Genomic DNA, 23,932 nt, shown 5'->3' with positions numbered 1-23,932 from the left:
AGCTTACCCCTTTGTGAGTTAAATTCAATCTCCACACAGCATCACTGCAAATTGTTTATTAAAACACAAAGCAATGGACAGTGAAAACATCCTGACTTCTTACTTTTTGGTGGGAGTGGGTGGGGCATGGAAGGGATAGAGACGGATGGAGACAGCCCAGAAGGAGCGACAGCTCTACCTACCCCTGCTGCTTTCCTGGCCAGCCAGGTTCAAGGTCCCTCACTACACCTTGCCACGCTGCTGTAGATGCATGGCGTGGCCGAGTCAGGCTGGCCTCGCAGGGAGAGATGGAAAGAATAAAGCGCTACAAAGGCTAAGGACTTGACGCCTGCTCTCCAGAACTGGATTCCACACAAAGCAGCCAAGTTCATACTGAGGGACAAGCCAGGCTGGGCCAACAGTGGTTGAAGAGGCTACCCTGAGCTGAGAATGGACAGCCATCCAATCCTGGGGGAACTTTGAGAAAAGGTAACGTTCCGTAACTCCAATGAAGGAACTAATCCAGGGTCAAATTTCTTTTCATTCCCTGGATCATGGCACACCAGGAAAGAGAAGAGCTAAGAATGTCTCTTTTCCTAGTTTTGCCATGACATCTCTCCTTGCCAAGTCTCCCCTCCCACCTGGCACCGTTGAGGCTTCCTGACAGTTGTCCTTTGAAAGGACGGGAAACGCACTCCAGTTTGTTGTTGTTTCCCTCAGACTGAAATAAAGCACGAAGCTCAAAATAGAGGTGAGGATGGAGTTCTGCTCTTCCCGATGCTGCGTGCTCCCGTCACACAAGACTGCTGGATGTGAGCGCCAAGGCTTCTCTGCCAGCTTCCACAGGCACTACTGTTCCCGGCCCCTTGGTTTTACACTCCTGAGAGAAGCCCATCCCAAGAGATGCGCTCTGTTCTTTTCCTGCCAAGCCAACCAGTCCCCAAGTCTGCTCTTACCACGATGATCTGGCCACGGAGAGCAAAGGAGGCAAAAGCAGCCCAGGAAAGACACATCGGCCGGCCAGCAAGCCATACACATACAAAGGAACTGGCCCTCCCTGGCAACTGACCACAGCACTACGCTAGTCAGCTACCATCATCAGGAAACCTAGCCCTTGCTCCTCTCCTGTGTTGGAGAATCTAACAGTTTTAGTTCCACCTGGAGGATAAAGCTGCCCTGAGCTCTCTGCGTGAGCAGTAAGGCTTCTTTGCAATTTTCTTAGCACTCTTTGATCCCTAATTACATCTTCCCTAGAGGAGAGGCTGAACTCTTCTGCCATCTCTGAGCAGATCCTGGGTGTCTGCAGTCTGTCTGTGTATCTTCAGTCTCACCTGAGAATCACCTTCTTCAGAGGCCACAGCAGGAGACCCAAAGTCACCTCCCTAGCTGTCTTTTAACAGCAGAAGCATCTGTTAGGTCTCTCATTTGAAAATGCTCACATGCTCTCCTAGGTCTTTATAGAGTCACAGAGAAGTGTCACATGTGGTGGCCACAACTCCATTAAGGTTCCCCAAGGCAAGAAGACACTTGAATTATGTCGGAGTAGGCCAGCAAGGAGGGGGAGAGAAAGGGAAACAGCCCACAGCAGGGACTATCAGACCCCTGCCCAGACCTGAATCTAGAGGGGATGCCCACCTGACTCAGAGCAGGAGAGGAAAAGGCACTGTGCTGACCGGGGCTGACCAGTTCCCAGGGAGGAGAGAGAACCCACTGACTCCCTACTGACTCCTCCCTGGACTCCGAAAGGTGAGCCAGTTTCTAAGAAGAGGGCTCTGAGTGCTAAGAGAAGGAAATACTGCGGCTGTTTTCTCAGATCCTTAGCTAAGACTCTAGACCAGGCCAGGCTTTCCCAGCAGAGGCGGGAATGAGACAAGAAGGAGAAATTCCTTAAAACAGAAGCTTCTCAAAATTAAAAAGTCAAACCACAATTCTAAAACTGCTCCCAGCCACACAACGCAGGAGTCAAACACAGCTCAACCCTACCCATCTCACTGAGGTTCACGTGACCCTGGGATCTCCTACTCAGCAGGAGCAGGAAAAAAAGGTCACATACTTAGTCAACAGGCAGTGCCTCTCACACGATGGGCCCTTGAGGGCTGCCTTCTAAACTGCCAGATCTGTGGGTGTCTAGTGAGCAGCTCCTCCTCAGGACTGCAGACTTTCCAAACAACAGATTTAATGGTTTAGGGGACATGAGTCCCACAAACCATTTCTTGGCACAATACTTAAGATAGTTTGAATAAGACCTAAAGCAAGCAGGCAGAGGCCAGCTGGCCCCTGACTGACCTCATCCACACTGAACCTGCAGACTCAACCCAGCTGTCCTCAATTGCTCCTCCCAAAACATTCACAGAGCCACCCTCTGCTATCTTGTCCTTCTCTCTACATCCCGGGCCAGAGGATAGCTCAAAACAGAACCCCTGAGCCTCTCCAGCCCACTCCCCGACTGGCACCACTCACAGCTCCCAATCCCAGGCAAACTCCTTGTTCTAGCTCAAAACACAGAGGGGAACAAACAGTGCAAAAAGCAACATGAACAATGGAGTCATTCTTGACACACACAATACGAAAATAAAAATAAAGCCTGCCCCACCCAACCCCTTTAACCCAAACCTCCCGTACCTACATCATCTTGGAGGAAGGGAAAAGCTTTCAAGTTCAACGAGAAGCAGCTCTTAGTAGCTGGGCGGGCTTGGCTTAGGGGAATCTACCCCAGCCCCTGCCACACTCCTTTCCTTCTGTTTCGTGGCTTCCCTTTTAGTTTTGTCAGCTACAGAAAGATGTTCCTTCCGTTTAGACACAACTGGAGGAAAGCCAGTAGACCCTGTCCCTATCCCTCTGGGAAGGGGTGGGCTTGGAAACAGAGGCAGAAACCGAGCTGCTTGGCTTACAGTACCATTAGGAAATGGCCCCAGGAGTCAGGGTTTCCTTCTGCGACTCTGAGTCACCAAAGGGATGGGTTGGGGTGAGAAAGCAGGACCCCTCCCTCCCCAGAGACCCAGGCAAACAAGGCAACGAGAGGCAGCTGTTCTCCCTCTTCTCCTTTAATGTGCTGACAGTGGCCCATAGGTTTGTAAATAGTGATGGACCAGGACCCACAGCCACTGGCAGCTGCCCCATTAGTCAGGACATCTGCTGCCCAAGGCAGGTCGTCCCCAAGACCGGTAGTACCTCATCCTGTAGAAGCAGGACCTTTGCAAGCCCTCCAGGAAGTGCTCCTGACAGCAACTTCAGGCCACAGCCGTGCACTGCCAACTCAGTACCCTAGGGCTAGCCTGAGTCACAGAGAAAATAGACGACAGTTCTCAAATGACTGAGTGCTGGCCTGGAGTCACCATTAGAAGCCAAAGTCAAGACATGGCCCAAGAGCTACCACATCACACAGCTCAAATGTCTGATAAGGCAGACCTAAAATTTAAACACATTCAGAAATATGGGCCTGGCCTGAGACTGACACCGCTCCAACTCAAGCTGAGCAAACCCCGCTGCTTCTGACCTAGAAAACCCCTTCCATGGCAGCTGGGCTGTCCCTCACTGTGCCTAACTGACAGACAGATGAAGGTGACCAAAAGAAAGATGGGGGACACAGAAACTTCATCTCCTACAGAGGTGTTTACTGGGAATTTGAGACAGACACTTTGATGCTAAAGTTAGACATTCAGAGCCTCCAGAACTACGGCCGACGAGGAGTCTTTCAGTCCCATCGTACTTGGATGGAACTTAACTGCTACTGGACGGGGAGGAGAGGGCAGCAGAGCGTACTGTTCTGATCAATGAGGAAAACAGCTGGGCTGGTGCAGCCAGTCTCAGTTCTTTGGGGTGACTCTAGGCATAAGCCTAAACTAGCTGAAAGAGGACAGAGGACACGGGGACAGATGGACATTAGATTCTGGACATTCTAAACAGTGGTCAGTCACTTAGCAGGGCTCAAGTCTCTGAGGTTGCTAACATAAGCCTTTTCTAATCCAAAGACCAGAAGAGACTTTTAAGGTCAAGTGTTCTGTTGCTGCAGGCTGGAAAGCATCCCTGTCCCCTGGCAACACGACCCTACGGAGGGCCAGTGAGAGCTGCTGGCTCAGGAACTCAGGGAGGGAGGTACCAACAAGTGAGGTGGTGGAGGGTCAGACACCCCAGCAGAGAGAACGCCAATGTCCTATCTCCTGCCCAGTTTTGACAATGACTTAGCTCTATGGTTGAGAAGTGAGAAATTTCAGATGAACCAGAGTAAGAGAAAAATCGAGAAGAAATCAAATCCTCAACAGGCACTGAAATCAAAACCATTTGTTGAGTAACGAGCTGTAGGTGATCTGAGGATCGACACACACTAGTCGTCCTGGGCACCAGATGGCCCTCTAACTGGCCACACCAAGATGGGATGACAATGAAGGGGCGTGAGGCGGAGCCGTCCACAGATCAACCTAGGAAGGCTTCCCAGGAAGGACACACTGACTCTTTTCCAATCCTTTGCTTTTTCCTGTCCTTACCTCCACGCACATACTTGGAATACCATGAATTCTGAAACCACATTTGGACATAAACTCAGAACACACCCAACTCCCACTGAGGTCTTTCCAGGCTAGGTGACATTTTCCCGCTGTTTGTTAATGTCTAACCTAAAAAACCAGGAGCTGTGACTGCTCCGAGTTCAGAGTCCTCTCTACTAGGTATATATATAGTGAGGATCCTTGGAGAAAAAGGATCCACTCACCTAAGTACCCCATAGGAAAAGAGCGCTGGGGGCCAGCTAGGCAGAGTAGGACTGAGCAGCTCTGCGGCCAATGTTGGTGGGTCGACCCCACTCACACTGCTTCTCTTATCTCTTTTCGTGTGTGTGTGTGTGTGTGTGTGTGTGTGTGTGTGTGTGTGTGTGCGCGCGCGCGCGCGCGTGTGTGTGTGTGAGTGTGTGCTGTTTGACTTGGTTTCTCTTTTGCAAAACACTGTGAAGAATACAGAAACCAACATGGCTGGTTTCTTTCCCCTCCCATCCACCCTGCTGAGGATGGTCATTTGTTCTCACAAGCGGCAGAGGCAGAAGAGGGTTGGAATGAACACTCCGAAGGCCACCAGAATAGGAAACATGAGGCTGCTGTTGTCCGAGGCGTAGGGGTTAGGTGTGCGGGGGCCTGACTGCACCCTGTTCTTGTTGGTCTGTCTTTTGAGATTAGACCCCTCATCATATTCTTCCTCTTCCTCCTCCTCTTCTTTCTTCTCCAATCCTGGATGAGGCTGCAGCTTTGGCACATCTAATAAAAACGAAAGAAAATACCCTGTAAGTACACTAAGACCCAGAGCGTTTCCATGAGACCATTCAGAGCAGTGAATGAAGCACACTGGAGAGCCCTGTGATCTAGCCAGGGCCCATAGGAAGGGAGAAAGTCTCAACCTCAACAGCAGAGCACAGGAGCAGTGGTCACACGGCAGTTATACTAAGACAGTAGTGTAGGGCCTTCCTCATGGGAAGGTTACTGCCCCTTCCTGCCTTACTTCTTCAAAACTCCAAGAGGCCACAATAGGCAGGGACAGTGATCTGACAATTAAAACTTATTTCAAAGTCTTCCTCGTCCTTCTCTATGTCCACATTCCTTCTGACACAGACACTGAAGGGCTGATCTACGAGGCTCAGGTTCCCAGACTCACCATGCCTCTGCCCTGACTCCTGTGGAACCCAAGCAGAGCCTGTGTAAAGTATCACCTTCCTAGAAGATACGGATCAGCACTGAGCAGGGAAGGAAGGTATCAGCACAAGGACCAGGGCTAACGGGATGGCGCCATGCTGGAGAGCACTGGCTATTTTTGCAGATGACCTAGGTTCAGTTCCCAGCACCCACATGGTTGCTCATGCCACCATGGCATAACCGAAGTTCTAGTTTCTCTTCAGAGCTCTGAAAACACTACACACGTGATACATATACAACACACACACTAACACAGTTGCACAAGTACATGCCAAGCACATGCACACTGATAAAATACACATAAAATAAGTCTAAAAAAATTAAGGCTACGATAAGACAGGAAATAGCACAGAGAAAAGACAGAGGACAAAACCCAGTAAGATCAAGCTCTCCCTGCAAAAATCAGCTGGAAGGCCGGTCGGCAGGCAGAGTAATTAAACCCTGAGCAAGAACTCTATCAAGAGTGATCCAAGGAGACACTGACAGTGAGCGTTACCTTGGTGTACTGTAGCAACACAACCAAGCCACAGGGACGCTTATGTTTGTCTTTTTCTCCAAAGGACTAGAGCCCAATCCACAAATGAAACAGACATATTTCAGATAATTCTAGGACGTGTGTGTGTGTGTGTGTGTGTATGTGTGTGTGTGTGTGTGTGTGTGTGTGTACAAGTTGTGGGGTCAGTTCTCTCTGTCTAGCATGTGGGTCCTAGGGAACATATTTAGGTCACCGGTCTTAGCAGTGGGTGACTTCCCAATGAGCCCTCTTGCCAGTCCGCAGGTGATTCTAACCGAGTAAAATAAGGGTGGGGACTCCGAAAGGAGCCATCCCAACTCATAGTGCGGTTTACAATCTGTCACAGAAGCAGGGTGTGGGGTCACACCTTTACTCCCAACACTAGGGAAACTGAGTCAAAAACAACAGCTTGGTCTACACAGTGAGTTCCAGGACAGGCAGGACTAGAGAGACTCTATCTCAAGGGGAGGAAAAACAAATGTTGTCAAAGACCAACTGTTGATTAAACAGGCAGGATGAACAGACCTGACTTTAACCCTTTGTGGCCAGCACTATGTGAAACTTTGTCCCTATTCATCTGACTCTGAGTTCCCCATAATTTGGTTTTAAATATTTCCAAAATAATGACCAGCCAAATTACCTCAAGCACTCATCAACCATATCCTTCAGTGCTAGACAAGAAGCAGAAGTAACCCTGGGTTCGGTCCCCAGCTCCGAAAAAAAGAAATTAAAAAAAAAAAAAAAAAGAAGCAGAAGTAAAATCCTGACTTACCGTCTACTGTCCCAGCCATTATGTAGAGTGCACAGACTTTGGGATTGTCATAGTACCCCTAGGAGAGAGAAACGCACAGTCAGGCCACGGGGCAGCAAACACCTCCATCTCCCTTCGACGAGAGGCACAGTGACTGTTACCTTGACGAACTCGATGTAGAGCTTCCCAGTGAAGGTAGACACCTCCCCCTGGACACTCAGCTTCCCCTTTCTGATGCTCATGGGGATGATTTCATCATGAGCCGTGCTGTGGCCAACACGGTCAAAGATGTCTAAGTCTTTCACCACAACATGGCCATTTAATCGGACATCAAATACCTTCCAGGATTAAAAAAGAAAAGACAAATGTTAACACCACCAGCTTCAAATCCTGTCAAGAAGTTAGACACTATGTACCTGCTTGGGCTTCATAGCTTAAGTTATGGCTCTGGATATACTCCAAGGTGGCTGCAGTTCTTCACCAGAGCCAACAAAGTCACAACCCTTTACTGCCAAGGTTTTCCATGCTGGCCTTACAGGGGGACAGGAGACAGGAGAGCACCAGGGAAAACAATTGGGGGATAAGCTGCTGAGAATCAAGGAAGGAAGTGAGCAGAAGGTTCCTAAGAGTACCAGTTTTGTTACCAACCCCAAGACTGGTAGAGCCGATAGGCAAGGGGATGCAGCTTCTCTAGGTGGGAGGATCCGATTTTCCCTTGGAGCTCACAGTTCCTCCCTTATGAGGAGGCCCACAGGTTTCTACTCTGGCCTCAGAGGACTGAAGTGTTCGAAAGCAGCGGTGTGTCACTGGTCAGGTAGGAAGGAACCTGAGCACCCTCACCTTCTGCTGAGACTGTGCGAAGTAAACCTCAGCAAACTTCAACACCAGCACATAGTCCCCCTCCTCCTTGACAGGTACTTCGTAGCCAAAAGTCTCTTCATTGTACCGCTCTGTCTGATAGAGGATCTGGTCCTCTGGGGTGGAGCGCAGGATTGGCAGTTTCATGCCATAGTCTGAGGCTAAGGAGAACACAAGGAGAAGCACGTCAGAGGCAAGACAAGGAGTAGCGAGGACCGCCAGAGCATTTCCAGGGCAGCACTCTGATAACTCTCAGTGAAGGGCCACGCTCTCTGCATCTGGTTCCAGAGAGAGTTCACACAAAGACAAGAATCAGATGGCTGCTGACACGGAGGAGAAACATCAAAGAAACCAAACAGCAATCACTTCAACAGAACCTTACACGTAGTTCCTGGGCATGCTGGGAAAAGGGTGGAAACAAGTGAGTCTCGTTCTTGACATGAAGGGAACGGGATGCTGCAGAGTTCTTCAAGGAGAGTCGTGGGGAAAACCTCCAGAGACCACTGAAAAACCAGCAACTCTAATCGGTTCAAAGGAGTTTTCTCAGTCTAAACCAACCTGGATTATCCACTCTCACTTTTACGTTTACTACATCACTCACTACATATAATAACTAGCTGTGCTTGCTGCTGCTGCTGTTGCTGCTGCTGCTGTTGCTGCTGCTGCTGCTGCTGTTTTTCAAAATTTTTATTCAAAAGGTTCCTAAGTTGGCAAAGATAAACAGGCTCCTAAAGGAGAGGAAGGAGTCCTGCAACTTCCTCCCGATGCAGCTACCTCACATGCCAGACTGAGAACTCACCTCCGCTGCCCTCCCCTCACCACTGCCTCGGTTAAGCAACAGGAGAAATGTTCTACCAAGGCTCAGCACAGTAGCCACTTGGATAAAGCACTGTACAGCGGCAGGGCCAGCGTGACAAGGAGCGCTGCACCCTGCACAGAAGTCTGCCTCGAGACACTTGCTGGTCTCCAGAGCCGCCTCCCCGTTTCTAGGGCTGACAAGGGTAAAGGAATCCTCTACAGCCCCAGTCCTCTCGGTAACAAGTTGTAAATGTGCCCCCCACAAACAAAACAAACTAAACTAGGATCTTTCCAAAGACATACCACCCTCCAGTCCCAAGAGAAGAATACTCATGCATCTGACAGGGACAATCCTGACGGGTGCTTTTCGCATACACACACAGTGAGGCTTGCCAACATCCAATAAAATCTCCCCCAGACTACTTCAGGAGTGTGCCTTTTCTCTGCACGAACTGAAGATTTTAAGTCCGCCTTCCACCTGAAGACACCTGACACCTGATTCTTTGACAGATGGGCAGACCAGCCATGACTACACTACCCTGAGGTGTCTGAGCTTATCTGAGTCACTACCTAGAACATAATGCTATAGTGCTATCCTCCAGGTCACCATCATTTCAAAGGAAAAGGACCCGACAAAAGGTGAAAGATGAACTCATAGTCACAATGACTAAGGTCAAGTCCTCAAAAATATAAACACACGTGTTAACAGTTCCTGTAAGTGCCATTAGCCTTGTGATCAGCTGCACACAGGAGACAACAGGACAGGAAACTTGCTGTAGTTTTGTCCTCAGACTCTTCTCCCTGTGTCTCCTCAGGAAATCAAGACGCACGCACGGCTTATGCTTACAAAGGATGTGAGCTAACACGCCCCAGCTCCTTCCCAACTGGCTACTTCTCTTCCAACTGGGTGCCAAGAGTTTCCTTCTCCCAGGAGGGCTGGGACTCCTGCAAATCTGGAACGTTAGCTAGATTTTGTTTATTGATACACAGAAAATGCTGTTCCTGTGTGGACCCCTCACCCCCCAATGGAAAACTTGAGAAGTCAGCAGCGGTGCTGTCTGTAGCAGTCTCGGTTCCACAGCTTAGAAAACTGCCAAGTGAGCAAGACTTACACAGTTGGGATTAGGTTTAACTGGTTTCCCTTTAAGCCCAAGTGGCTGTCCTAAGAGATCTGCCATGAAGTCCCAAGAGACAGAGTAGCAAAACCAGGGTTTTTCTTCCCTCATTAGCCTTTATACACTGACAGCTAAACAGGCTCCTTTCATAGACTGCGTGTACAGTCGGCACGCTGCTGAAGCTGGCACAACACTGCTCAGTTAACCAGAAAGGAAGGAGGCCAAAGGCCTATGTTCTATCTGCTCTGAGGGCAGCCAGGCTCTGGAAAACCCAACCCAGCCTCAGAGTAAGACAGGCCTGGATTTGAACCCTGACCCTACCAGCTCCTATTGATGCTGAACTAGTTGTTTCTTTTCGGTCCATTTCCTCAACTACAGTATGGGGTTATCACCACCCCACAGAACTGCAGAGGCGGGAGACACCTGGAAGAATCTTAGCAGATGGTCCCTCGAGGGGACAGACAGAAGATAAACAGGCAGAAATGCCCGCTGGGCAGACAGGCAGTGAGCATTAAAAAGAACACCTCTGCTCTGGGAGTTTAGAAAACAGGGTAGCAAGCCCAGCACAGGAGGCAAGGCAGACAGAGCGCCATGAGCTGCAGGTCAGGCAGGTCTACAGAGCTAGTCTCAGGCAAGCAGGGCTACACAAAGAGTTCTTGTCTTAATAAATAAATATGAAAACATTAAAAGGAGGTAATGAAATGAATTAGAAAGCCACAGATGAAAGGAAAATCTGCATCCAGCAGGAACATGTGGGAAGCACCCACCATAAAGTACCAAGTACACCTATGACCCCAGACTCAGGAGGGTGCCACAAATTCAAGGCCAATCTGGACCAGGATGAGACCTTGTTTAAAAACAAATAAATGAATTGCTTCCTCTAGTCCCCGACACTAGATTCTTTTTCTCAATCATTTCTTTTTCAAGAAAGGTTAATTTCTGATCATTTATGAGGAATGATAGAGGCAAGGAACCTATGACCTGAACCCTCTACCTGTAAACGTCAAGAAACATTCCCACTAGCAACGGAATAGCAACAGAACTCTACACAAACCTCTGGCCATCAGCAAACCATGACTCTCCCACCTCCCTTCTGCCTCATACCCCACCGAGCTCTTACCTCCTCAAGGCTAAATCCTTCCTTAGCCAAAAGGCAGCCCCCAAAAGGGTCCACTTTAGGGTTAAACAGTAAGTCACCTGACCGGCTCAGGTCTCCAGATATTTCTCCCTCTGGACACCCATTCTGACCTACTTTTAATTTCATGTAAAAGGTCACCAAACGGCGAAGAAAGAAAGGACAGTAGCAGCATTTTACCCTCCTCTGGCCAGCAGACCTGTGAGAGGCACCTAACATGTGACAGTGTGACTGTCGGGAAGGAAGACAAGGCTCAGGGCAGTAAGCAAGGTCCTCGAGCCATAAATTCTAGAGGGGTTGGATCTCCTTAAGAAAAGAGTGTCCCCTAAACCAAGCCAAGAACTCTGTGACCTGTACGTATTATAAAATACTCAATAGCAGGATCTAGTCATCACGGGCAACCAAATCAAGAATCTGGAGAGTCAGGCCTGGTACAAGCCTGTGATCCCAGCACTTGGGAGGTAAAGACAGAATAATCAAGAGTTCAAGGTTATCCTAAGGCTACATGGTTAAGTTTGGGACTAACCTGGGCAAACTGAAACCTTGTCTCAAGACAAACCAACGTCAAAGCCCCCCCCCCCCCCCCACGCACACCATGTGGCAGCACTGTTTACAGTAGTACTCCCATCTGCTGAACTGAAGCACTCGGTATAAGATGCCTTTCCACGCTGTGAACACTAGCCATCCCAGGGCAGAAGAGAAAGCCAATAAACATTTATCAAGTGCCGTTAGGAGCATAAGCCACTGGGTGGGTACCCCAGGCCACTCAGTTACAAGAATGCTGAACTACTAAGAATGCAAGTTCAAAATCAGGCCAAACCCTTATCTGGACTAAGCTGGCAACAAATCTCTGAACTCACTCAACAGAAAATGAACTTTCCTCAGCGCTGCAACAGTGTTACAGCCATGTGGGAAGGCACGAGGGCCAGAGCTCCCAATCAGCATAAATAGCTACATGAGACAAGGGTCTCCAAATAAGGGGCACACCCTGATCCGGAGAGGGAAAGGCGTGTGAGCAGCTGCTCTTCCCTTGGCAAGGCCAACTCCTCAGCACAGAAGAAACTAGAAAGCTGATGGCTAAGGGGAAGCATAAGCTTATCTGGGGCCTACACCTGATGCCAGGAAGCACTGCACTGCTCTTAGGAAACTGTAAGTTCTAATACACGCTAGCCCAAGCCACAGTAGTGTCCCCCACTCTTCTTTCTCTCCATGCCTTAGTGCCAGCCACACCCAAACAAGCAGACAGTCTGGGGCAGGGGGCCTTCATTTCTGCATCACCCCAAATGCTAGTGTCCAAACTGGGATTACACTATGAGGAGTCTGGTAGGACACCCCAACACACACATACACGCACACACACACCTGGGATTACACTATGAGGAGTCTGGTAGGACACCCCAACACACACACATACACACACACACACACACACACACACACACACACACACACACACCCCTCTGGGATAACACTATGAGGAGTCTGGTAGGAGACACACATACACGCATGCACGCACCCACGCACATGTTCTGGCCTCCAGGGAACTACAATCCAAGGACACAAGAGCCTGGCTGGCTACCGAGCACATCAAAACTAAATCACCTGTACCAACAACTTAAAAGCAGGGTTTCTGAGTAAGAGCGGAACCAGGACTAAAGATGACAATCTTCGGTCTTCTGTACTGGGGACCCAACAGTAGCACAATGGAGCTAGTGTAAAGCTGGGTATCTGAATGAAGAAACCAGCTGCAACTGCTCTCACCACCATTATCTCAAGAGGCAAAGTCCACCAACTGTCTGGTTTCCTCAGGAGCTCCTTCCTCTCTGCCCACAATCATGAGGAAAGAGAAGCACCAGCAACAGAGGCAGTAATGACCCTGCTGTTACAAAGTCTGGCTTTGGCTGCCTGATCTGGAGCCCTGACTCAGCGGAAACCAGGTTCCTGGGACCTACATGCCAGGGGACCTACATGCCAGGTCTAAATGAATTCCAGGACACAGAACTACAGAAAACAGCCCCATGCACCAAGGTCCTTACATGTAAAAAAGCAATCAATTCTGGTTTCTTGTGTGAAACAAACTCTCACATTGTAGCCCTGGAATTCTGGCTGACCTGGAGCTCCCTATGTAAACCAGACTGGCCTTCAACAATCAGGGAGGGACTTGCCTGCCTCGGCCTCCCAAGTGCTGAGATTATAGGTGTGTGCCACCACATCCAGATAATACACACACAACAGAACTCTCAGGACACAGAAACTAAGTCAAATCCTTCAGTAAAGCTAAAAGAGCCACATACAGACACTGAAAAGAAGACCTGTTGTCCAGAAAGGCATATGGCCAACTAGGCGGCCTCGGCACCCAGTATACAGCATCAATCTCCCAGAACATGAAATAAGGAATATCTTTCCTTTAACTTTTAAAGTTTTATGTGTATAGCGTTCGGCCTGCATATATTCTGTGTGTGCACATGTGTGCCTGGGACTATGGAGGTCCGAGAGCACACTGGATCCCTGGGAAATGCAGTTACAGACAGCCTTAGTGTTTGGGTCCTCTGGAAGAATGTTCTGTCACTCTTAACTGCCAAGCCAGCTCTTCAATCCCCGAATTTCCTTCTAAACCTGTCTTTCAATCCTACCTGTGGAAGAACCTAGAGTAGTTTTCTCCAAAGAATGGATTGTGGGTAACCTCTAACAGAAGCGCCTGGGGCAGAACCCAGCCAGTTAAGTGAAAGAGAAAAGTTTGTTGACTAGGTCTAGAGACGGTCCCCAGGGACCTGTTTTTTAACCATCTGCCCCTCGGGATTTTCATTTGGCCACTGTAAACTGTAAAAACCACTTTCCCCCCTAAACTGGAATCATACTTCTTGGATCACCCGGGGGCGTGGGGGAGGGTCATTGGAATACGCAAACCTTACATAGGTTGACCTCATGGGCAGGATGGAGTTTCAATATACCGACACCCGACGGGTGGCTCTTACTTTTAAGCATACAAATTCCAAAGGAAGGTAGGGGTGGGTGCCACCGCCAAACTTTCCCGGACTATCCCCTTCGAAGATCCTCTGCTCTTCTGGCTAAGAATCAAGCCCCACTCCCGGAGAAAGGGGCCCGGGAAGCGGGTGATTTATGGGTGGGCAAGAATCTACTGGAAATCGTCGCGATGGTAGAGCAGTGGGAATCGGTGACCTACAACCTGCGAGGCCTCCAGGAACCAGGCAAAAGGCCACCCCTGGCCTTTACATTCCCAGCTTGGGTGGGATGAGGGGCTGAGAAAAACGCCAGGATGAAAGATCTAAATATAACTTCTCGCCAACTCTATGCCTCGATGGGATCTCGGTGGCAGCTTCGAGCCGGAGCTAGGCCCTGGGCTCTAGCCGGGTCCCTGGGAGACCTGCAGAGAGAAACTTCGTTCCAAGGATGTGGTCTCGCGGTCGAGAGGAAGGGGCTCGAGGCCCGCGGCGGCGCCCTGCTCCCAGGCCGCGGATCCCAAGGCTCGGCCGAGGGGCTCTCACCTCGGCCCACCCGGCCTTCCAGAGGGTCCTTGCGGAAGTGGATCCCGTGCACGTCCACATGCGCCTCGCCGCCTGCGTTCACTGCCCAAATGACGCTCTCGGGCAGTCCGGCCCCAGCGGCGCCGGCCACGCCGAGCCCCCGATCCCGGAGCTCCGGCGGCAACAGCAGCAGCAGCAGCAGCAGCCGGAGAAGCGCCACAGCGGCTCCCTCGGCTGCCCGGGGCTTCAGCATGGCGGCCACCACTGCGGGGGCAGCCCCTGCCGACCCTCGTCCTCGGCCGGCCGCCAGGCCGCCCCCGACTCAGTAAAACAGCGCCACGGACCGTTCTGCCTCAGCAACCCGGGACATGTCGCTCTCGGGCCTCCTCCTCAGCCTCGGGTGCCGCCTCCCACCTCAGGAACAACCTACCCCTCCGCCCAGCCCTCAGCCTGGAGGCTTCGACCAATCAGGGCGCGGCCCTCATGAATTACCCACCACCCTGCCTAGAGCGGCCCTCCTATTGGCTATGGTGTTCGGAAAGGGGCGTGGCCGAGCCCAGGCTCCGGCCCAACCACCGGGCACGAGAAGCAGCGCGCGCAGAGGGAGGGAGTTCGGTTGAAGCGGCGGTTCCATGCGGAAGTGGCGGGTGCAGCGCCCAGGCCGCCCCGGAATCCCACATCAGACTAGGAAAGGTGGCCTGGGTGGGGAAGATTTAGAGAAGGGCGCACTGACACGTCGCCAGCACTTCCGGTGCTCTAGATCTTGGGACCCAGTCAGCTCCGAAGGGGGCGTTGCTGCCTTTTCCAATCCCCCCCCTCCATTTTCCCTCAGAAAGCAAGAGCACAGGCTCTAGCAGGGGAAACAGTGGCTTGTCCCCGTGTGGATCATAGGAGCCAGTCTCTCCCTGGGATGCCATTTGTACAGGTGGCAGGACGCGAGTCCCACGAGGGTAAGGTCCCGCCCTCACCCCTTGGCAGGCGCGTGGTGTGTGGTAGCGTCCGGGAGGCCGTCCAATCAGAATGCTCCAACGCAGCGGAAACGCGTGGCCGTTAGGGGAGGGGGCTCCAGGATGCCTACGTCTCCATGGCGACGGTCTCGGGAGGGCTTGAGAACCTGAGTGGAGTTAAGGCTTCCTCCTCCCCCTGGTGCCGGGACTACCTGAGGCTGGCGCGACCCGAGATCCCTCCTTTGGCATTTCTCCCGGCGCTCTTCTACATTAGCGTCCATGCCCTTGGGTATCTGCCCCAAGCTCCCATTTTTCGGACACAGCCAAGCGGAGGAAATGAAATCATTTGTTCCATATGTGCTTATCCTTGTCCGTACGACAAAAGTTGTCAGATTATGCCGACGAAACATAGGAAGCCCGGTTAATTTTGATTTTTGAGGTTCTTTTATTTAAAAAAAGGAACATAGAAAATAAAAACTCTGGGCACGGTGACACCAGGTGACACATTCCTGTATTCTCAGGGCTCGTACTCGGGAGGTTGAAGCAGGAGGATTACCAGGAGTTTTAAAGGCCAGCTTGGGCTACAAGAGTGCGCCCCTGTCTCAGAATTAAACAGGCGGCTGGAGAGATGGCTCAGCGGTTGACAGCGCTAGCTGCTCTGGCGGAGAATTGCTCCCAGCGCCCACGTGGCTGCAAAGCATGGGTCGCGCGGTCTTCTGACCTTCATTACGTGTCGGTGACACATAGACACACGTGTATTAAAGCCCTGCTTTGGGATTGCCAAGGCCCAGGTCAATGTTTTCTTTAAATCCTCAGCACTCTCTCAGGACAGGTGACCTTGACAAAGTGACGGGAGCTACAGTTTGGGGCTGAGCCCAAGCTGGGTTCTGTTCCTTTCTTTTAGATCTTTGAGCCTTTGCTGACCTGAAACGGAACTGACACCATCCCCCTAGCCCTGCACCGCTCTTTTGGGAAACTAGGGTTGAGCTCAGCATCGTGTGTGTGTGTGTGTGTGTGTGTGTGTGTGTGTGTGTGTGTGTGTGTGTGTGTACACGCGTGCGCGTGCTAGGCTTCTACCCCTGAGGTGTATCCCCAGACTTCAGTTATTTTCTTTGAGTCAAAACAGTTATTCTCTTGCTAAGTTGTCTAGGCTGGCCTCAAATTCCTGATCTCCCTGCTGCAGCCTTCAGAGTAGCTAAAATAACAGGTCCGTGCTACCTTGGCCCAGCTAAAAAATATGCTTCTCATGGAAAAATGCAGGCAAACACGGAAGGGAACTTGAAAAAGATCACACACCCATCCAAGGCCAATATTAGGACCGTAGCCAAGACGGGTCCTGACAGCAGGTTCTCTACAACCATTTGTTCCCACACATCTGAATCTCACAACCACCCCGGAAGGCTGAAAAACAGGAAATGTCCCCCGTTTTATGGATGAGAAACTTAAAAAGTTGAAGGTTAAGTAATTTGTGTAAAACCACACAACAACTTTCAGCTTCAAACCCACTTACACTGTGAGCTTGGCTGCTTATGAGGCCATATTTGATGCAAATTAACAGCTCTACCAGGTGTCTCTTATGTTACCTGGGTAAGGAATGCGCCTCTCGGTGCCTCAGTTTCCCCCCCTCTGAAAAAGAATAATTGTATACATGTCATAAGACTGTGAGATATAAAAGATACATGCACACACATGCGCGCGCGCACACACACACATTAAGGGAAGAGAATCAAAAATGCTTTTCAAAAAGTCTTTTGTAAACAGGGGGTGTGGGGGAGGCACCTAGGTACATGCCACAGCTTGGGTGCGGAGTTCAGAGGAAAACATTCAGGAGTCGGTGAATTTCATCATCAACTGTCAGGCTTGGTGGCAAATGCCTGCACACCCTAAGCTGTCCTACTGCCTCTTCTTCTAATTTTAAGACAAAGCCAGGCCAGCCTCAAACTCAGGATGTAGCTGTCTGTTGCTGAGGACAGCAGCTGGTCTCTACCTGCTAGGCTACCTTGCCAGTCCAAGAGCATCGTGTGACCACGGGCTAAGTGTCAATAAATAAGTCTTAAGTGTTTGGGGTGTCGGGGCACAGAGACCTAGATTCAAAGCCTGCTTCCACTTTTTAGAGCTATGTGGAACTTGGGGAGTCCTTTCTCCCCTCGGAGCCCCAGCTTCCTCTATAGATGCCATTAGAACTTTCAGAAACCCTTAGCAGAGGGCCTGGCTCATAGATGGTATTTAGTACACAGTAGCTATTAATCATACAAGAAGAAATAATTACAACCTCGTGCTGGCAATCGAATAGTAGAAAAGGCCCCCAGTGAACACCCCAGGGTAACGAGTTGGGAAAAACCCTTCTGCCCCAGGGAGGGAAAAGCCAACAGGAACCAGAGTTCAAAAGTGAGAAATGAAAGCAGCTGTTGGTGAGCCCCCAGAGGCAACTTCACCTTGACCCACAAACATGAAAGGAGGCGTGTCTTCCGGTAGAGATAAGAATCCTAAGAACAAAGCGTGCTATTAATTAAGCATAGTCTATTTTAAGATAGTGGGATAATTTCCCCCTGAAGGATAAGCTCACAGTAAAGGCTCGAGAGGAAAAAACACAAGGTGGGTGGGGGCCACTTTGCCTCTTCCTCAGAGTCCTGTGATGCAAAGATGGGTGGTCTGTTCCCAAAGCCAAGATTCTTCACCTTGGGCCTCTTGAAGCCACATTGCAGAGGGATCAGAGCCACCCAGAGAAGCAGAGAACCAGCCCATGGCACCTCGACCTTCAGTCAGAGAGAAACTGAGTGGGTCTTCACCATCAGCAGAAAGGAGGCTGGGCCGGCTGGCCTCTGCTTCCCCGCAGAAGCTGATAGGCCAGTGTCACCAGGGGACAGAAAACCCTAGCAGCAGCCTGGCCGTGGGCAAGAGGTTTCCTACTCTGTCTGTTATTCTTCATCTGAGACGTTAATTATCTTTAGCTCCACCACAAACGCCTGACAACTGTTTTTTTTTTTTTGTTCTGCAGCTGAGGATGTTTGAACTCCTGCTTCTATCTCTGGAGCTGCAAACATGCTCCACCATGCTTAGTTTCCAGATGCTGGGAACGGAAGCCAGGGCTTTGTGAATGATAAACAGGGCACCTCAACCTACCAAGCTGGGTCAGAATACCCAGCACAGAGAGCAATCCCATTTGCTTTGTTTTGTATTTGGGGGGCAGAGTCTTGCCTGCAGCCCAGGCTGGCCTGGAATCTGTGACCTCCTGTCTCACAGCCTCCTACAAGCTGAGATCACAGGAGTTTGCTGTCACCAGTCACAGGACACTCCCATTAGGGAAGGTCAAAGCTATGCTGTGGGCTTCAGTCCTTCCAAGGCAAGAGGGAGGAGACCTTTAAGCCTAACTCAAAGGAAATCGCAGGCAGAAAGAACTTTAAAGGATTTGGGCCACACTCTCTAAGCACCATGTGTGGGGACTTTCCTTTTTTGAGACAGGATCCCACGATACAGTCCTGGCTGGCCTTGAACTCACAGAGATCTGCCTGCCTCTACCACCCTAGTGGCCCGCCCTCCCCCCCCCCACTTCCGTGTGCATAAGCGTAGGTGCATTATGCAGGCCTGGTGCCTCCAGAAGTCAGAAGAGGGTGTTGGATCCTCTAAAACTGGGGTTACAGACCGTCGTGAACCCTCACGTGAGTGCTGGGTAGGCAACCCAGGCCCTGTATAAGAGCAGTAAGTGCTGTTAACTGTGGAGTCATCTGTTCAGCCCCCCAAGGAGCTAGTTCCTTGTAACCACCCACCGGCAAGTGGGGTATTGCTAATAATCAAGAAAGAGGCTAAAGGAAGGTGTATCCGTAACTCCAAGGAGAAGAGGTTCAGTCTGACTCGTGCTTTCAGCGGTTGGTTATGGTTGCTTAGCCCCACAAATTTTGGGAAACCATCATAGTTTAGGGAACACGGTGCTGACAAGCTTCCTCACCATGTGATGGAAACAGGAGGCAGGGAAAGAGAATACAGAATGGGCTACAGCCCGCACTGAGCTACTTCCTATTGCCTTGGCCCCGCCCCCCGATTCCCACCACTTCCAGAAGAAGCCCTGCCAGGCAGGACAAGGTGTGGGGAGCTGTTTTCTATTCCAACCCAAACTCAAAACTCTGTCCTCCCTCTGCAAATGATAGTGGGCTGAAAGCAGGAGCAGGTGACAGACACCTCCTCAAAGAGTGCAGGGACAGCGTGGGTCTGCAATCTGAGCCTGCCAGGCACAAGAGGATCAGGGGCCCCTTGCAGGACCCTGAGGCACAGGGGAACTACTTCCAGATATTTGAGCCAGAACCCAGATTTGAGCGAAGATGATGAGTTTGTCACTGTCAACCGGAGGTTCCTGTACGGTTCCACTGGGGCTGGAGAGACGGGTCAGCCGTGAAGAGCTCTTGCTGCTTTTGCCCCACTCCTGAGTTTTGTTTGGTCCTCAGCACCCAGGACAGATAACTCACAACCAACTGTTTTTAACTCCAGCCCAGGGGGATCTGACGCCCTCTTCTGGGCCCTGTGGGCACTGCACACACAACTTCCACTGACACCCACCTACACCCTCATCTCACCCCCACGCACCTGCGCGCGCACACACACAATTTAAAAAATTTAAAAATGGGGGCTGCAGAGAGTGGTTAAGAGCGCTTCCTGCTCTTGCAAGGTCTTTGTGCTTGCTTCCCAGCATTCACATGGTGGCTCACAACTCTCTATAACTCCAGCCCCAGGGGATCCAACACCCTCTTCTGGCCTCTGACGTTACCACGCATGCATGTGCTACACATATATGCGCACGTGCAGGCAAAGCCTCTTATGCATAAAATAAAACCTTTTTAAAAAATAATAAATAGGGCTGGGGAGATGATGGCTCAGAGGTTAAGAGCGCTGACTGCTCTCCCAGGGGTCCTGAGTCCAGATCCTAGCAATCATATGGTGGCTCACAAGCATCTGTAATGGGATCCGATGTCCCTTTCTGGTGTGTCTGAAGAGTGTACTCATATGCATAAAATAAATATATCTCTTTAAAAAACTTTTAAAAAAAAACTTTAAAAGTGAATTTCATGACTGTCTTTCCCATGCTTTTTCCTCAACAGGAAATCCCAGTGAGGCAAGGCGGCACTGAGGAGGAGAACAAAACTAAAGGTATGGCATTTTTAAAAATATTTATTCTATTTATGAGTACACTGTTGCTTGCTCTCTTCAGACACACCAGAAGAGGGCACCAGATCCCATTACAAGTGGTTGCTGGGAATTGAACTCAGGACCTCTGGAAGAGCAGTCAGTGCTCTAACCACTGAGCCATCCCTCCAGCCCAACAGGACCAACTCTTAATTGCTAAGCCCTCTCTCCAGCTCCTACATCTTTATTATGTTTTTAGCATGTGCGCTTTATTTATAGTTTCGTTTTTTGTTGGTTTTAAAGAGTGTTGAGACAGGCAGGGGTGCCATCGCACACATTGGGGGCGGGGGTTAGAGAACAACTTCAAGAGTCAGCTCTTCGGGGTTGGGGATTTAGCTCAGTGGTAGAGCGCTTGCCTAGCAAGCGCAAGGCCCTGGGTTCGGTCCCCAGCTCCGGAAAAAAAAAAGAAAAAAAAAAAAGAGTCAGCTCTTTCCTCGGGATTAAAGTCGGGTCACCGGCTCTGTGGCAAGTGCCTTTGCAAGCTGAGCTTTCACACTCCCCCCCCCTTTTTTTGTTTTGTTTCAAAGAACTGGGGGTGGCAAGCAATTCATGGACCTGTGACCTCTGTGATTATTAAGGAAGTGCTCCCTAACCGCTAAGACACACCCTAGCAGTTTTCGTTTAATTTTGAAATTGCATTTTATTTACCTATTTAGAGATTGTGAGCATGTGTGGTGGTGGTGGTGGTAGTGGTGGTGCACGTGCGTGCGTGCGTGCGTGCGTGCGTGTTGGGTATGTGATTATACAGTTTGGGCTGCCCTCCAACTCACAATACTCCCTTCTCCATTTCCTGATTGCTGTGATTATAGGCTTGTGCCACTAGGCCCAGCTCTAAGGTAACACTTGGAGCTGCCCCAGGAGGGATATTAGAGGAGTGCTCTGGGTAGCAGAAGGGGCCCTTGCCTAGGGAAATGCATCTTGGTTCTAGAAGTCATGGAATTCTAAGCCCTAAAATAACCTTGTGGGCGGGAGGAGCTAAAGTGCGAGGGCGGAGCTAAGATGCAAGGGCAGGGCTAAAGTACAAGGGCGGAGCTAAGGTGCAAGGAAGGAGCTAAGGTGCAAGGAAGGAGCTAAAGTGTAAGGGAGGAACCCCAGGCTTCAGAGGAAACCTACCCCTGCCTAAGTACTTAGTCCTTCCAGCGGACCCGACTTTTCTCAACTCCCTTTTCACAGCTGCTGTGTTTATGGTTTAAAGAGCCCACACACTAGGTACAGAGTTGTCCTAGCCTACTGTGTGCTCCACGCTCTCCTTGGCTAATTTCTGGAGGGCTCCCCCGCCTGCTGAGGAGCTGTCTATTGAGGCCCTTTCTCTTCATATTGCCCTACAAGCCATTACCTTTCTGAAATGTCCTCATCTGGAGTCTCTGGGCAGAGCTAAGCCAGTAGAACTGTAGGCCTGTGGGGCACAGAGCCAAGGGCTTAGTCCCAGAATTGGATTATTAGAATTTGGAGCTCCCAAGCCATGCTGGCCGCTGTGACATGGAGATTACCCAGGCGTCTGGCTGGGGCCCACAGGCCTTCCCACATTCCCTGCCAGGTCTAAGAACAAGTGTCCTCCCTTTGCTGTGACACCTGAGGATACAGATTGCTCCATCCCTCCCTCTCCCTGCTCTAGCCTTTAACCCTCCCTCCTGCCTCAGGTGCCTGGAAGCACACCTGGAATACCGTGGAGTTCTGTGGTCCACAGACGGACAGCATCGGAATCTTCTGAGATTTGGTTAAGGATGGAAAATCATGGCTCTTACCCCATGCATGACATCAGAATCAGCGGCAATTCCAAATGGGTGACTTAATGAACCCTCAGGTAGGCTGGTGAGATGGCTCAATGGGTGAAGGCTCTTGCTGCCAGACCTAACAACCTGAGTTTGAGGGCCAGGAACTCCATGGTAGAAAAAGAGAGCTGACTCCCAAACGCCATCCTCTGGCCGTGCTGCACGTACCCACAGGCGTGCACACGAAATAAACAAACACATGTAATTAAAAAAAAAAATCCTTGAGGTGACTCTTTAACACGCTGAAGGAGGGAAACAAATTTGGAGGACTCCACCTATCCTCAAGTATGCTCCAAGCCTGCCCAAGATTCCAAACAACTTCTCACAAATGTCTCCTTTAAGGTCCTCCAGCCCGGGGTTGGGGATTTAGCTCAGTGGTAGAGCGCTTGCCTAAGAAGCGCAAGGCCCTGGGTTCGGTCCCCAGCTCTGAAAAAAAGAACCAAAAAAAAAAAAAAAAAAAAAAAATCCTCCAGCCCGTCAGTTGTGGAAGCTAAACCCACTGATTAGCTCTATTTCGCCACTGATTGGCTCTATTTCGCCAGGTCACAAAAGTCAGTCCCTAAAGATGCAAAAGTCAATGTCCCCAGTGTGGAATCGCCTCCTCATTATACACAGGAAGCAGGTTCCGAGAGGGCACATCGTGGCCCGAGTCACACACAGTAAACAAACCCAAGGCCTAACTGCCACAGAGCAACTGCCGGTCTCAGTGGGGTCTCCTCCAGAGCAAAGCCCTTGACACCACTTCCTCTCACCTCCCTAGGGCAGGGCAGGCCTCCTCATGCTCTGCTTCCTGTCTGAGCAAGGTCTGCTTCCGGTTTGCTTCCTGTCTGCTTCCCTCAGTGCAGGGTCGCACTCTATAATCACATCTGAAGGTGTTTCTAGCATGTCTGTCTCCCTGACCACTCTGGAATCTCCTGGCAGTCAGGAGGCATGACTCCTGCTCCAGCATTCATCTCCTCAGACAAGGTAACCTTGTCTCTCCTGTCCTCTATGTTAGAAGGAAATAAGGGGTATCCCTATCAGATGGTAGAACTCTTGCTCTGCTTCCGGGAAACCCTAACTTTGGTCCTCTGCACCGCAAAACCAGGTGCCGCATTGGATTCCCGTAATGCCAGCCCTCCAGAGAGGCGTGCATGCGTGCGTGCGTGCGAAGGGTCATGAGGTCCAGGTCAGAGCTGGAGAGATGGCTCATAGGCTAAGTACTGGCTGTCTTCCAGAGGATCTGGGTTCAATTCCTAGCACCCACATGACAGCTTATAATTGTCTGGTAACTCCAGTTCCAGGGGACCCAGTCCCTCCTCTGATTCCGCGGGCACCGGGAATGTACACCATGCAGAGGCATCACACAGGCAAAATACATGTGCCCATAACAAATAATAAAGTTCAGCTAAACACTCTGCCAAGAAACAAAGAACCGGGTCTTACTTGAAGCAGCGACCCCGCTACATAGCCATATCAGTCTCCCTCTTAAAAGAGGCCACATTTCCAGGGTGGAGCGGGCCTTTGATCCCCGCACTCAGGAAGCAGAGGCAGGTGGATCTCTGAGTTTGAAATCAGCCTGGTCTGCAGAGCAAATTCCAGGACAGCAAAGGCTACACTGAGAAACCCTATCTGGAAAAACCACCCCCAACCCCCTAAAAAATGCCACATTTCTGGACTATGTAATATACGAGAATGGAAGTTGCGGGGTATAGAATACTGTCAATGTATGTGGCAGGCAAGAAAATC

The 23,932-nt window shown here is 50.5% G+C and overlaps 1 protein-coding gene and 1 long non-coding RNA gene across 4 annotated transcripts; one reads left to right on the top strand and one right to left on the bottom strand.

Annotated features, from left to right (window-relative positions):
- Positions 1-118: 118 nt before the first annotated feature.
- Positions 119-14,712, bottom strand: Mlec (malectin). 2 transcript variants are annotated; one of them, NM_001013983.1, is given in 5 exon segments: positions 4,246-5,222; positions 6,941-6,998; positions 7,081-7,257; positions 7,760-7,938; positions 14,332-14,697. In NM_001013983.1, coding segments are annotated over 5 exon segments (876 nt in total). In that variant the 5' UTR covers positions 14,564-14,697; the 3' UTR covers positions 4,246-4,992.
- Positions 14,713-14,907: 195 nt separating this feature from the next.
- LOC102548245 (uncharacterized) lies at positions 14,908-23,605 on the top strand. Of its 2 annotated transcripts, XR_015634880.1 has the most exons (4): positions 14,908-15,260; positions 20,348-20,396; positions 22,073-22,236; positions 22,965-23,605. It is a non-coding gene; the product is annotated as an uncharacterized LOC102548245 (long non-coding RNA). The 2 variants fall into 2 exon arrangements; XR_015634879.1 differs by lacking the exon at positions 22,965-23,605 and having other exon boundaries at positions 22,073-22,422.
- Positions 23,606-23,932: the final 327 nt, after the last annotated feature.

The sequence above is a fragment of the Rattus norvegicus genome, chromosome 12, assembly GCF_021556685.1.
Source record: "Rattus norvegicus strain SHRSP/BbbUtx chromosome 12, alternate assembly SHRSP_T2T, whole genome shotgun sequence".
Lineage (NCBI taxonomy): Eukaryota > Metazoa > Chordata > Mammalia > Rodentia > Muridae > Rattus > Rattus norvegicus.
This window is presented reverse-complemented; position numbering and strand designations above follow the sequence as displayed.

Bases quoted from the DNA above. Each gene is read 5' to 3' on its own strand.
- Mlec (XM_087578521.1), bottom strand. From the start codon at position 14,563: ATGCTGAAGCCCCGGGCAGCCGAGGGAGCCGCTGTGGCGCTTCTCCGG. The intron at 7,939-14,331 runs GTGAGAGCCCCT...TGTTCTCCTTAG, and splicing joins GGAAGGCCGGGTGGGCCGAG to CCTCAGACTATGGCATGAAA. The intron at 5,223-7,759 runs GTGAGGGTGCTC...CGTTTTTATTAG, and splicing joins TCGCACAGTCTCAGCAGAAG to ATGTGCCAAAGCTGCAGCCT.